General features: G+C 26.9%; 1 protein-coding gene across 1 annotated transcript; it reads right to left on the reverse strand.

Annotated features, from left to right (window-relative positions):
- Window positions 1–1,467: 1,467 nt before the first annotated feature.
- Window positions 1,468–9,646, reverse strand: LOC114132142 (cytochrome P450 4C1-like). The gene is made up of 13 exons (XM_027997529.2): window positions 9,591–9,646; window positions 8,053–8,248; window positions 7,848–7,957; window positions 7,634–7,724; window positions 7,176–7,364; window positions 7,003–7,069; window positions 6,784–6,907; window positions 5,822–5,909; window positions 5,632–5,741; window positions 5,153–5,221; window positions 4,910–5,078; window positions 3,615–3,794; window positions 1,468–2,329 (listed from the first exon to the last, which is right to left on the reverse strand). The coding sequence occupies exons 1-13, from the start codon at window positions 9,612–9,614 to the stop codon at window positions 2,145–2,147; spliced, it is 1,602 nt and encodes a 533-aa protein (XP_027853330.2). The 5' UTR covers window positions 9,615–9,646; the 3' UTR covers window positions 1,468–2,144.
- Window positions 9,647–16,593: the final 6,947 nt, after the last annotated feature.

A 16,593-nucleotide genomic window follows, 5' to 3' on the forward strand; every position in this document is an offset into this window, starting at 1 on the left:
CAAGTTTTCTAAAGAATTAATTTTTTCCCAAATCAAATCTTACGATCATTTTGGGCATAGTTTATGAGTAAAAAACGTATTTAAAGTTTAGATAAGTTAAGTGATACAGGGATACCCCGCACTACTTTCTCTGCTTGTTTATAATTTAAATACTTATTATAGATAATAAATTACTTGTTATATTTTTATTTTATTAATATAGGTCGAAATACTTCAAAAATATTGCACTTTGGAATATGAAATTAAAATTTTAAATAAAATAATAACCATAAAAAATATACGTTTTTCAAAAAATGTTGTGAAATATTGAGAAATATTTTCCAAAACGTTAATATTTTCTAATAAAGGTAATGTGTGTCTTACGTTAAAAGAATCACCTCTTATGTTCTTAATATTGTGATATATTGTACAAAAAGAACCAAGTTTGGATAAAAATATATCAGAAAATCAAATTATTTTAAACGACTCGAATAGTTCTTTTCGCGGTAACCTGATTTTATATTCTGAGCGGAACGATGAATGTATTGATTTTACAATGATGTGTTTTTTGTGTGTTTGAGTACACGATAAGCTCAATAAGTTGTCGTTAAAATGCTTTGATTTTCAACTTTGAGGGTGATTTTGGTTTTGGCTAAATTAATTTTTCATAAGCATTTAAAACTCAAATTTTTACGACGTTCAACCGTTTATAACTATTTCTCTGCAAATGATTTTTATTGTTTGTTATAACTGAACAACAAATAATCATAGATACTTAAAATTTTCACAAAATGTTAATTTCATCACAATATATAGAAACAGTTTTTTGGATGTTCATTTGAAGTTAAAATTTTGACGAAATTCATCAAAATTGCAAAAAAATTCTTATTATTTTGTATAGTTAAATGTTCAAAAAAATTTTGTTTTTATAACTAAGTTTTGAATATTATTAAAAACAAGATTCCTCATAAATAGTTCATACTTAATTCATAAAATTTAATAAATATATCAAGGCAATTATTTTTTATTTCAAGTTCAAATTTTGACAAACTGCTTATTTAAACAATAAATAACAATGATAATTCTTTTGTTATTATTTTCAAACATTATTCATTGAAACTTAAAATATTTGCATATATTGTACTATTATCAATATTTTACTATACGCTATGACATTTTTAATTTATTTTAAAACGTTATTTATTTATAATACCTATGTATCTATTTTTAATGTTTTACGGTGTTTACAAAAATATTTTATTAAATTTTGAGTTATTTAAGTTGATGCAATACAGTATATAAATACATATTATTGTAATAATTAAATATATACTAATTTATATAACAAATGCAATATTTTTTAACTAAATTATAATAATTATATCAACCTACCTATTAATACTAAATTTAAAATAAATGACTTTAATTAGCTATGTGAAAAAAAAGCAAATCAGGAAATATAATTAGTGATATAACATGACAGGCCAACTAAGCTTAGAATCGTTTTTCATATTACTACGCGATAAAAATATTTAATTATATACCATCAAATTCAAATTTTACATATCTACTTATAATAGTGACCCACTCGATACCTAATATACAGTAAATCGGTATCCACTTGGCTATGTTTTTTTTCATTTTTGATAAATAACATGATAAGCAATGAAAAACTTTACCAAAAAAATGTATTTTGTCGTCAAAGTGTTTACAAATTTATGACACTGGTGTCCTAAACATAAGGTATTATAAAAATGTGTTTTAAATTTAGGCTTACAGAGTTGCATTTTTTTTCCTTGATTAACTCGATGTATTAAAGTTCCTTCTTATATTTTTTCGTGTCTTGTTATTATGATAATAATATGCTCAATGTATAAATGTGTTGAGAAAAAAAAACTATTGGAAACCCGTTGACAACGAGGCGTTTTGAATACTTAATATAATTTCAACTCAAACGACCGCGCAAAGGTGCTTCAAATCGAGAAATAATATTCTATCTGCCCTGTAATTTCAATCATACATTCTATCTATAACAATGTTATATATATTTCAAGAAACAATCATACGTATAATACAGATAAATGTGTTGTTCTTTTTTTTTTTATTATTATTTTTTTTTTTTAGTGAAAACGATAATAGTAATATTACATTTGTGTGTTTTTTTCTCAAATAAAGGTCCGGTCTTGCGTTCTCTTCCTAGGCCGGATCGTGATTGGGTAGCCATCGGCTTTTTTCGCCAGCAAATCGATCTGCATTTTGATCTCCGACATTTTGCACTCTGTGTGCACGCTGTACCGGCGCAAAACCGCCACCATCATTAATTTCATGGAGATCATAGCGTACTTGACACCTGCCGGAAAAACGATAGACAATTATTATAAAACCTATATTATCTGCGCAATATAACATAATTAAATATCATACGACTCAATAAACGTCTTGTCATCGGACTAAATATTTTTTTTTCCTGAGTCAGTTCCACCATAATAAGTTTACCTATCTATTACGATTGACATGGCTGTGGTTATCTACTTTTAACTATTTTTCAACCTTCCCAAAAACATACTTTATCACAGCTGTGCTAGGAATTTCATTTTTTCTGTCTGTGATCAATTTGTATTTTGTAATTCATTTATGATTATTACATAAATTACATAAAATATCATTGATTAATTTTAATTAATTCAAAATTTCGTATTTTTCCCTATAAATAATTAAACTTTGATAAAATCAATCATTAAAAAAAAATAACTTTTGCAGTTAAGTATTTATGAATCTGAAGTCAAGTTAAAAAAATAATGTTTAGTAAAATTAATCGAAATACGCTTTGATGAAAACAGACGCAACAAGACAAGTAATAGTTTCTGATTATTGAAACGCTTTTAAGACTTTGTATAAATATTTAAGTCTCTTGAAATAAATATTATCTGGAGTTCAAACAACAGAATAAAATGTTTCAAGAAACATTTGAGTACTCAAATAACTGTTACTATTAGGGTTATATAAGCGTTGAGTAGTTGAAAAAACTAATTTAAAATTTGTATATGTACAACACTTTTTAGATTACTTATAAGATACTTATTAGAATATTGTTTTGTAAAATACTATTAATAAACGATACCTCTGAATAAATGAATAAAACTAAGCATAATGCATATTATGCATTATTAAAATTTATTGATAATGAAAAATGTTTAATAACTAATAAAATAAAATTATTGCCGTCAATAATAATTATTATTTACTAAATAAATACAGAACCGAAATAACCACAAACAAAATAACATATTTATAACATGAAAATTGTAAAATAAAAAATTATTTGTTTTGGGTTAACCGGAATAATTTATGTTCAGTGTTTGGTTATTTTGATTGTTTTGAAAAAAATAATCATTCAGTTTTCATGTGGGTTTTAGGTATTTTATTTTATTTTATTTTTTTTACGGTTTTAGGGATGATATGGGTTCTAATTATTCAGATGCAAGGCCCTGAAAAGGTTTATTATATAACATATTTATTATCGTCGGACGAGCAACGTTTGTTTTTAAGATAGGCCCCTGGGGTAGATGAGGAAGGAATACCAAAAATGAACGCGATGACAATTCGATTAATATAATCATTTGATATTCTCCTACCTAGACAACCCCTAGGACCGCCGCTGAACGCCAAAAAACTAAACTTGTGCCGATTCGTTTCGTTCTCGGGACTGAAGTTTTCCGGATTGAACGTGTCGGGATCAGGATACAGCTGCGGGCAACGGTGTGTGACGTACGGTGACACGAACACGTTGGAACCCTTTGGCAGTTCAAAGTTCGCTGTTAAAAAAAAAGTAATAAATTAAAATCAACAAAAAAAATGCATTAACAGCATTTGCAATGATACGCAAACATTGTTTCATCGCACGCGTTTTATACAACACAGCAACAACAATGCGATAACGTTTTTATCGACTTTATCTAAAAAAAAAAAAACCAACTAGGAAACTAAATTAAATCCTATTAGATTTTAAGCGGATCGATGATTATATTGATTCTCACATTGATTTGTGTTTTTATTTATATCTGCAAATAAATATATATCTATAATAATAGTATAATATAATACTTGTAAATATATATATGTGTATATTTGTATATTTATTAGTATTTACATACTATTTTTTAAGAATTGTCAGCTTCATTAATTTAATGAAATCATTAACCTGAATATAATGAATGGACTTCATTGGATCAAAATCATACCCATTTTTCATTGATTTAACATGCGTTTTTCATTAATTAAATGACATTTTTTTCTGAGAGTGTCATTTTTTAAAACAGTATGAATTCTTCGATTTACAACTTTTGGTTGGTTTTTGGTAGCAAATTGAATCTAGTTGAAACTTTGGGAGGACAAAAGGAAAATATTCTTTTTTTAATAAAAAGATAAAAAAAAAATCAGAAAAAACGGAAATTGTTTATTAGTTTTTGATGAAATTGATTTCTTTATTTTGATATAACTCAAAAACGGATTGTCCTAGAAAATTTAAATTACGTGATTATATATTACTAGTTTTTATTCATGGTATAATTTTCAAAATATTTCGACTCTTTGATATTTACTTGGTCAAAATTTTTGAAAATTTAATACAAGGTTCCACATAATTTTTTATTATATCAGTATACAAATATTAGAAATAGATAGACGAAATTTCAATATTTTTTATAATAATTTAATATTCAAATTTGAACGAAATAACATCTTTAAATGATAAAGACGCTTTTCATAATTTTGTTTAAATTTAAAAACATTATTATCGGATTACAACTTTACAAACATTATAAATTTTTCTTTAATCAATAACATTTTAAAAATATATACCAAAATATGGTAATGTATTTACCAAGTATACGTTTCTGGTTAATAGTAATTTTAATTACACTACACTTACTGAGCTTTACGTTTTCGTTAATTTTTCTAGAAAAAATTGCACCGGGAGGAAACAACCTGAGGCTTTCTTTTAATACCATTTCCAAATATTTAAATCTAAATATATCTTCGGGAATAACTTCGCGATCACTGTCTCCTAAGACACTGTAAATCTCATCGTAAACTTTATCCTGCGGAAATATTTTACACGCATAAGAGGATTAAAAAATGAAATGTTGAGAAAAAAAAAACTGTTAAATTATACCTGGATATCTTGATGTATTGCTAGTAACAAAATACAAAAGCATTCACTAATGGCACTAGTATCGCTGCCCTGAAATTATAAAATATTAAAAATCTGAATACCTAGTTGTCACGTTAATCTCGTAACATAATAAAATGAATGTTCGTGAATTAGCATAACATACACTGATACAGTACGCGATTTTTATCATATTATAGTATCAATGTAAAATTTGTTTCCAACAAATTACAAATATAAATAGATTTCTTATTTTTTAAATCTCTCGATCAACGCTGTTTAAAAATACTGCGTATATTTTTAATTTTAAAATTTTTGTATGAGAAATGATTTTGTTTGGATTTAATAAGTAGAGCGTCATTTATTTATTTAATTTATTTTTTTTCGTTAAATTTTTTCTCTTTTTTCGAAATGTTAAATGAAATAACTCGCTTTGGCCTTTTATAAGCATTAGGTATGAATGTAATAATTGTGTCCCTTACCGCGACTGTCATTGTTATAACCTCATCCTTGAGATCTTCGTCCGTAAAATCAGCACCTTCGTCATTCAATTTAAGCAACTTATCTAAGAACACTTTTGTCGAATTCTTATCTGTATAAAAGTATTTACATGAAATATATATATTCATTGTACACAATCATAAATTGCAAAATTATCTAAATATTTCATACTACTTTCTTCCGGAGCAACTTCGTGAGACTTATTTGTAGATTGTTGCGATTTAGTTGATTTGAATTCCAATTTCTTATCCCTTATTATCTAAAAAGATCCGTAATACTCGAAATTAATAAAAGCTATGTACATATTAATTGATAATTATAAATTTGTAACCAGGACTGTCTTATGACATGGGCTTGTAGTCCCCTGTTTTCAGTTTTTAAGGGCCTTTATTTTTTGTTTTTTTAGTTTTAAGTTTAACAAATAGTTACAAATTTTTTTAACAATTAAATATCAGGTAAGTATAAAATTCATGAATCAAAATTATGTATTATGGAATTTATAAGTATAATTATATACACAATTTGTGAGTGAGTTGTGCAAGTGCTATGCTGTACAAATATAATCATCCGATATTATTATTTTTAACTACATAATATAATACTAAATGCATTTTTTTTATATTTTTCAACACAAATTACAATCTCATGAAAAAATAAAATATTTTGGTATCTATTTTATGACTTTTTAAAATATTGGAAAACGAATACTATTGAATAATATTTAAATTTTACTGACAGCTATCGCGATTTCCGATCCAGTACTGTATAGTATAACTACTTTGATATGTTGTGCATGTTATTATATGCTCATTGCTTATACATTATATTTAACGCTTTTTTTTATAAAACAAATTATCCGATTAAGCTAAGTATTATTTTACGTGTTATAATTTATAACTTATTAGATAATATAAAACTTTCTAGGTAATTAACTATGTATCGACGGCGTTAATAGTATGTATGTTATATACCTAAACATTAACAAAATATATTTAATATCAAAAAAATATACACCAAAATTTAAATATTTGGAGACCCACAAAATATGTTAGGCGCTGGGGATCTGCATAATACTGAAACGTCTCTATCCTTAAGTCATTACTTTAATAGTTATTGTACTGGCGACCACTAACCTGTAACGAGACCCTGTTCAATTGACTCATATACACGTTTAAACCAGTCAAATACGTGTAAACCGCGAAAATCTGATCGATGTACAACCATGGTTTCACAATGCACTTGCTCAATTCTGAAACTCTAAAAACGTGTGGTTTGTTTTTTGTAAACCGTTTTGATGTCACCTAAGACTACTAAGTCATTAAGCATATTATAATAATATCTGTTAATTTTACTTCTTCATGGCGAGGACGAATTCCGATAAGGTCCGTTGATCGTTGAGGTTGTAGCCCATCGCGGCTTCTATATATTATAATACAACTAAGTTGACACGTTATTTAACATTTATACACACGATTGACAAACGATTGTTTTACTGTCGATCGCCTAATGCTGTTGCGAAACTTACGGCTTACGTTATTGAGATTACACGATATTATGTAATCCCAAATGTCAAACGGTTGTGTCTCGCCCACGTGCTTGGAAATGTTTTCAACTAGCTTTTTGTTGTTCTCGTTAAATATCGGGTACAATTGATCCAAGAACTTTGAACTGAATATCGAGGCTATCACACGACGGTGCTTTTTCCATTTGCCCACTGAAAATCACGAATAAAAAAGTTTTAGATAAAACGTAATGATCGTACACTTGTTTATATGTATCTGACTGTTCTGGCACGCCTAATGGTCACAAAATAAAACTACGAAAATTACGATTCAATAAATTTAAATGATTATTAACAGCGTAACCTTACAAGTTACAACCGACGACGAGTGATAGAGTTTTTGATTTATATAAATATTGTGCATTCTCATAACTCGGGAATTTGAATTTAGTTAATAAAATATTATGTAGGAAAATACTCACTCGGAGCAGTAAATACACCTTCACCGACTGCATGTCTTATGATGTGGTAAATAATGCCTTTTTCTAAGGCTTTAGAACTGTTTAAAACTATCTGCAATCAAAAAAAAAAAACCAAAAAGTTTTTTATTACCGTCATTGAGGCCTCTAAACTCCACTCAAGTTTGCACGTAAAATTATATTACGTAAAAAAAAAAAAAAAAAAACAATAACTTACTTGCACATCTTCTGGCTTATATACTCCGACAAAAAGAAATGGGCCTACCCACAATTTTACCGGTTCGTAGTTGTATTTTTCAGCCGATTCTTTAAAATTGTACATAATCTCTGCGAAGAAAAAAAAAACAAATAAATACCATAAAAGCGACGAACAATCTTTCTAAACGAAAACTACAGTTGGTTTTGCATTGCCGTATCCTCACTTTCGGGGGTAGTGCTCAGATCAAAAATCGATCCTTTTAACGGATACGATGGCGGACCCTTAATCTTATTAGCGAGACGATAAAATTGTCTATACTGCCATCGCATGCGGCACCACAGCACGACGGAAAACACGATAAAAGCGTAAATGTACAGTTCGCTTTTCGTCGTCGGCAAGGCATGCGTTGCGTTGTGTATCTTCAAACAGAAAATATAATAATAAACAAAATCGTTGTTTTTTTTAATAAATATGTTATACTAGGAAAAAAACACAAAATTAAAAACAAATATTTATTAGTTTAAAACCCGTTTGAGTTGGGTCGTAATAAGTACGACATGAAAAAATATTATTTTATTTTTTTTATTCTTTTTTCAAAGATAAACAGCGTGAACCTACGATATTTTTCAAATCGCTTCACACGAAATTATTAATAATTATTCCTCACAAATGAAACATAAAGAAATTTATCTCGTTTAAAGAATATCTCGAACTCGGTACCAACCCGGAGATAATTCATTATAATATTATTTATTTTATACCGACCGGTAATAATATTAGATATTATAATTGACGACGCTGATCATGATTGCATGGTACCAACAGTGGTCTTCTCGATCTTTATAATTTAATCATAATAATAAAAGAAGTTCAAAATTCAATAAATATTAAATAGTCAAACTGGCATATTAATGGTCAAAAATTAAAAATTAAAAAAAATTTGGAATTGTTAAATTTAATTATTTGGTGATAGATTAAGTCATATTTTCTTTAATTCTAAATAAATATATTATTATTAAATTCGATAGTTGACGTTTTATTAATTTGTACATTATATAATATTTAACTATAAAATAATATAAAAAGACTTGACATAGGATGAAATTAGTATAACCATTAAAAAAACCAGGGATGGAACAAGTATAAATCTTTAAATTCAATTTTTATGTATGGGACGGAACTCGGATGCAGCCAAATATGTATCACTGGCCTTTCTATGCAGAAACTTCGAATTTAACATCACTAAACTAAGAAAAGTCCACGCACGAATTTCACATAATATATTCTAAATGGCCACAGTATGCACAGCTTGTGAGAAATCCGTATTTATATCGAACATATTATATTTCACCAAATTGCGCCTGTACTGGGTATATTATTATGCACCCTGAGCAGAAAAAATTCTACGATTCCAGGATCACTCGACTAAGACCGAACAACTCTATATTTCCACCTCAATCAAATTCATCATCACCACCAATCCACAACATATAATATGACTCTACCCGACATCGGATAATTAGATCTCCTTGTATTGAAGTAGTCTTCTATCATCATTTGTTATACTTTTGAATCTTATAACACGCGTCGAGTAGTACGCCTATTATAATACCTGTCAATCACGCGTGGTAATCGAGAAAATAGCTGCAGTAATAATACGATAATACTTAAATCACCCTTATCCGGGTAGTACCTACATATAAAATTATATATACTATACGAAACTATTAGTATTACGACAAAGTGGCAAATCATACTTACGGCCATGCTCATTTGCGCAAACATGGTGTGCAACGGTCGCACGACGATTACGGGAACGGTGCAATGCAAAACTTTGAAAACTAAAACCCAAAGATATATTTTATCGTTCTTATACAATGTCACAACCAAGGGCAAACAGCCCGACGTATATTATTACATTCGTAACACCGCGTTGGGCAAACGCACACCAAATTCGATGCGTATTTCATCGTTTTCGATACGTTAATTAATAATACTGCAATACGTCTATTATTATTATCGTCAAATTGCGATTTGATGCCACTCATCGCGAGACGTGTTGTAAATAAATCACTGTGAAAATGACAAAATCAAATGATTGCCGTCTTTGTTCGATCAATAAAAAATGTAATACAATTTTAACCATGTACAGAAGCTCATTATTAAAAAAAAAAAAAAAAATGTTTATGATTTATACCACTTTTGATTGTTGAGGGCTTAAGTTGAATAAAATAATTAAGTCTACCTAGCTTGTATCACACTGCTATATAATGTGAATTTCATTGTTATAGATGTCTAATCGTTAAATTTTTTTTTTTTTTTTGTCACTTTTTTGTGACAATTGTATTTTAATCCTAACGACTATTTGTTAACATAGTAATAATGAAATAAACGAATATTAAAATCCTTATATTACGTATAAAACAATTACGATACAAAATAATAATCAACACAATTTGAAACAACATGATTTCATGCATAACAATTTTCTAATGTGAATATTGATATGGAACAAATCCGTAACGTAATATAATATGAATATTAATTACATAATATTTTACTATTCAATTTTATCTATCGATTGTTCGTACTATTTCGATATTTAATCTAAAAAATGCATAATCGTTTAATAAGTCTAAATAGTTAAGAAATTTTTGGAGTATAATTATTACGCCTAACAACGTCTATTTTTATTATGCTATATGCATATAATAATATATTTTACTTTTTTTTTCTTTGATATATAATGCAGTTATTCAAATGTTGATTTTTAAAAATTTGAATAATATACTTCATTCACTTTATACTTTTAGCTACTTGGTGTTTTTGTATGAATTAAGAATTATCTTCTTTTTTTTAAATACATAACATATCAACCTTATTTTACTGCAAATGATTGAACGGATTTTTATTTTTATGTTGGTTCAATATATAATTCAAAATTCGAACGAGTTATTTATCATCAAACTTTATGTACTAAGTATTATATATTATGATTTTTTGAAAATAATAGTAATTTATGTTAATTTATGTTTTTAAAAACTGTCGGAATATTATAGTTAAATAGATACAAGAAACTATATAAACAATATTACACCTATATTTTATTCTTGATCTAAATTATTATTAAAGATTATTATCTTTGTACATAGTACGTATAATTTAATAATTCAGAGACTATTCATTTGAATTTTGATATAGATGCGTCAGTACATTTTCAAAAAATCATTTGATTAACAATTTACAAAAAAAAAAATGGTAGGATCGTATCGCCACACCTTAAATAGTATAAAACATCAAAGATATCTAATGATATTGTTTTTAAGAACTTATAATTAAAAACTCTAAAAATCAGAATGGAATGAATAAATGGATAAAAAAGGGAAGTTCGCATGTTTAATGAATCACTCAATCCTACCATGCTATTGATATTTACATTTTTTTCATTAAAAAAGTCTAATTTGTTTATTATTTTTATTAATTTACATTGAATATTAAAATTATATACCTATTCTAATGTTAAATTGTAATTTACATCAATAGTAATGATATTTATTGAGTGTAACAAATTATAGTTAATTAAATATTTTTAATCAATGCATTTGAATTTTAAATAATGACTGACAAAAATTAATAAACAATCACCGGCACATGTTAGTGCTTATAAATTACAATAATTAATATTTAAAAATCAGGGAACTTAATCTTTTGTACAGTAGATAGGTACTTACCATCTAGTATAACTTCATTGTTGAATCAGTCACTGAAATGAATGTGTTCAATTTTAATTCAACGATAAAACGTTACATACTAATAAAATTCGATAACAATATTATATTACAATGTTATATTACCATTATATGAATACTTTAAATTAAATTTGACCGAAAACATCGAATTTATTAATCTAGTAAGCATTTATATCATATATAATTATTGTTATTTTTTGGATTGAAATCGAACCACAATATTCATATGTTTGCGGTATAAATAGACTATAACTTAAAGTGAACCTGAATATTTTTAAAATAGCTATACGTATAATAAAATACAATGATACACGCTAATATTACCATAAATAATATTTTTAAATCACAATAAAATTAAAATCGTGATTCAATTGAATACAAAATAGTACATCTAAATATAATTGTAATAGTTTTGTTGTATTGCTATAATATTGACTTATATGATCTATGAATATATTTTCAAGCTTTTTACCTGAGTTTAAAAAATATTATCAACATTAAAAAGAAAATCAAACATTTCAAACGCCTGTAAACAACTTAAAATGTCTAAATATCTTAGCAATTTCATTATAAATAAAAAATAATAATTTAAGTAGATACTTAATAGTGAAATATTTTTAATTTAAGTTTTAGTGATCAGTGTTTTGTATTTTTTTAATAATAACTAAATAAAAAAAATCAGTTGAGTATAAAACCGTTACAATACATAAAAATCCATATCATCAAAATTTGAAAAACAATTGCTCATAAATAATTAATGTATCATATAACTTAATTTCAAACTTATGACAAATACTTTACTACTTGTCAAATCTTAAATTATAAATTAAAAATTTCATGAATTGTATTATATAAAATAATTTACGAATTTTCGTGATTTTGTAAAAATTTGAAATTGAAACACATAAAAAATTGTGACTTTACATTTTTGATATACTTTTTATTGATGTAGGGAAAACTCATGGAGATACTTATAAAAGAACTTTCTAGCTTTAAAATTATATGTCTAGTAAATACCAAAATTTTAAATCTCGACAGCTTCTCACTTTTTCACTTTTGTCAAAAACTTGTATTATCTAAAAATTCATATTTTTCGTTATCATTTATTTTTCTTGGTTATTTCGATATTCATTGGTTATCTTTTACTTTTGTCCTCTTAAGGAAACAAATAAATCTCCTACCACCTTAAAAATATAAAATTGAAATATTTTTAGTGCTCAATATTGAATACAGTGATAATAGACACAAACAATAATAATAACTTGTATTAATATCAAATTTCATCACTACAGCCAGTATCTAATACATACATCATTTTAAAACCAATAGGTTCTTTGTTCTGCTCAAAATCTAGAATATAAAACATTTTTTACTCATTGAAATTGACTTCAAATTGTCACTTGTTTATGTCCACCGTAACTTCAATTAAATACACATAGATACCTAAATAACTCAATAACTTATAACTATAATCGAGCAACACGTCATTTTCGGCACAAAATTATTTACAAAGTAACTCAACTCGGTAAATTATTAATAAAGGGTGTAACTAAAATCGAAGCGAAACACAACGGCTAATGATCTCTTGTTTATTCGTCGGATGTATCTATATAGACTATAACGTGAAGAAATCAATCAACGTCTTAATTAAAACTTGTCGATTAAGTGGAAACTAGCTCCGCACAATATTTGATTCCTATAATAATAATCTACGATCATCTTACTTTACTTAAGTAATAAATTATGCATACTGTGCGTTTTGTGCTTATGACACAGTAGCGTATTTAAGGTACCGAGAAGGAAATACCACCTCCCCAAAAACTTTTTTTGCATTTCATATATTTTTATGTAGGTAGTTTCTTTTATAGGAAGAAAATGAATAAACAATAATAACTCATACCTTAAAATACATCATAATATTACACAATAATAATATGTCCCTTTACACAACAAATAGAAACATACATTATACTTATAGGTATATATAATATAAACATACTTCACGCATCTATATATTAAAAATCCAGTACTTTACATTTTAATTACTGGTGTGACAACCATTTGCAAATACTTAGTATCTACCTACACAATATTATATATTTAACCTAAATAGTTATGTAACTTTACTAACAATAGATTCAATCTAAAAAGGGTAAATGTTTATCTCACTCCCTTGAATGACTCCACTGCAAGTTGTTAGCTTTAATAAAAATCACTTATTAATAAAATTTAAAGGTTAGACGCATTGTCTGTGTTTGTAAGTCAATTTTTAAAAATGTTTTAATTTAATTTATTAGCCAGTTATGAGTATTTTTAAATTGCGATAGTATAGATAAATGTAAATATAAATGTACTGATCTTAAAGTTAATAACACAAAATTTGGTCTGCTGAATGAAAATGTACTTTATTATTATACACTTACAAGACAGTAACAATACATGACGCCGTGACATTAATATTTAATTTTTTGAATGAATTTGGTACAATTAAATAATATATATTCTATATATATTAATCATATTATATAATATGTATGTAATAATACATATAAAACTGTTAATGTTTGACATATACATTAAAAAAACAATCAATAAGTATATCCAAGTTTCACTTCGCACGAATTATACGAATCGCATAAGTAAAACAATGTTAAACACAAAATTCGTTTCATCGCAGAAACGGTTCAACTGCTCGAGATTTTGCGATAATTTTCGACTCAAATTACTATAGTCGATAGGTCAAGACGTTAGATTTCCATGATAAGTTTGGCAGGTGGTGGAAAAAACGAAACCCGCTCCGGCAGATTCTCGATAAGCGGTGCTTTGATTGATACAGCGATCGAAATTTTTGCTTTTTTTCAGTTTGTCTTATGTTAAAATACATTAATTAAATGAATTAAATTTCAAATTTATTAAGACTACCCGGGTATCGATTTTTATTTTATATTGAATACATATACAATTTCAAATATGTACCCCCATTAACCGTGACCCAACGCAGTACAAGTTTAGTTGCTTGTAAATTGATTTTCGCCGGTGATTACTACCACTTAAAACTCAAATACGGTAATCAACTGTAAGTGTTTTCACAAACAAAACAACACCGAATCTTCGACGTTAGGAAGTATGACAATCCGCGGATTGCTCAATTTAGTATATCAACTATCGATTTATATTATGCCATGACTGATAGCTAAACACTCAACTGCCATTTTCGTTATATTTTTATATTTTTGAATAAAAAAAAGCACCGTGCAAGCGAAGGGATAAACTTTTACACCGGACGACAACTGCTAGACTCTCAGACATGGCAATCGACTTATTCATATTTTTTATTGACCGATTTACAGCATTCACACCCAAACCTCACCAACTAAGTCAACGACTTAAAACGTTGATAAACGATTTTCACTCGACCAACTCAAAGGCGCCGGATGCTTGCAAAGCCATAAAAATATGCCCATCTTTATTCTTATCTATAATCTAATCTATCTCAGTGCCATTACCTATTACTGTATTATCTATTCTATGGTATTACTGAGTACCTATCACAGATATATATATCGATGAATCGATGGATCGTGCATATTTGTGATCCACATTCCGATCAACAGTAACACTGCAGTATTATATTTTTTATTACCTACACAAAGAGGAAAATATCGACATAGATATATAAGATATCAGGTAATAAATGTTATAAACTATAATATTATAGTTAGTGCTTTATAGTTTTACTTAGTATTGCGTACATTCGTCATTCACATCGCGATTTGTTTCATGACAAAACAATTTTAAAAATGAAACGTTTTTAATGCATGTTTTAGCATATATTTGACATTTTTCTATTTTAATAGGTATGTCTTTATATTATGCAAGTTCATAATAATTGATTATTTTTTCTATAAATAATTGTAATAAATACCTATCAATTATTCGTCTTACTCAATTTGGTATACAATTATACTTCATACTAGTGCAACTTTTGATTTTTTTGATGTGATTTTGCAAATTAATTTTGAAAGTTCATTTTTCTGCAAGTGATAATGTTGTTAATTGTTTCCATTACAACCATTGTCACACATACGATAAACGATTAAACAAACAGACGACATAAAACTAAACTGAAATCTATTGTATGAAGTTACCAAGATTTAAATTACGAATATTTAGTTGACTCTAATTTTCAGGTTTTACAAAACAAGTCATAAATGAAAAATAATCACCATGATAAACTATTTTTAGTACTGAATTTGGATAAGAAAATTCGAGATATCGAACATTTGTCAAATTAATGTATTTTAAATAGGCTGATGAAAATTGTGGTTTATGGTTTAATGACCTGAATACCCCAAAATTAAGCCATGTACAGAAAATGCCAATTTAAACGCTTAATAATAATATTATGATTAGTTGCGTAAATTGCAAAAATTAAATACATAACTCACTAATTATTACTTTTAAATTATAAGATTAAAATCTAAATTAAACTGTAATATGATAATATTGTATGTTGTTTTACATAACACATACAATATAAAAGTAGGACACATACGTCATACATACACGATTAAATTTTTAAAAAGAAGCTGAAAAAAATACGTAATTTTATTTAACGGATTTCTCATCCATATTACGAATTTTTTGCTTACTCGACTTCAGTGTATGGAAGTTTCACTGAACTTTTCATTTTTAATACGTTTACACGTTCAACAAACACATAATATTATTATTCGTCTATATTATATATTGTACTATAACATATAATACACAATAGTATGGAATTTGTATGACTCAGATACAATATAAATATATATGGTCGTTACAATATTTTAATGTTATACCATAATATTATTGGAACACACACAACATTATATAATAATATATATTATGACCCTCTAGCCCCTAATAGCTTCAACAGCTCGATCATATATATACCCACACTTTATGCACTTATATAGTGGACTTTAAATCAGATAAATCTTCGAGAGCACCTAAAGTATATATAATATTAG

Source organism: Aphis gossypii, chromosome X, assembly GCF_020184175.1.
Source record: "Aphis gossypii isolate Hap1 chromosome X, ASM2018417v2, whole genome shotgun sequence".
Lineage (NCBI taxonomy): Eukaryota > Metazoa > Arthropoda > Insecta > Hemiptera > Aphididae > Aphis > Aphis gossypii.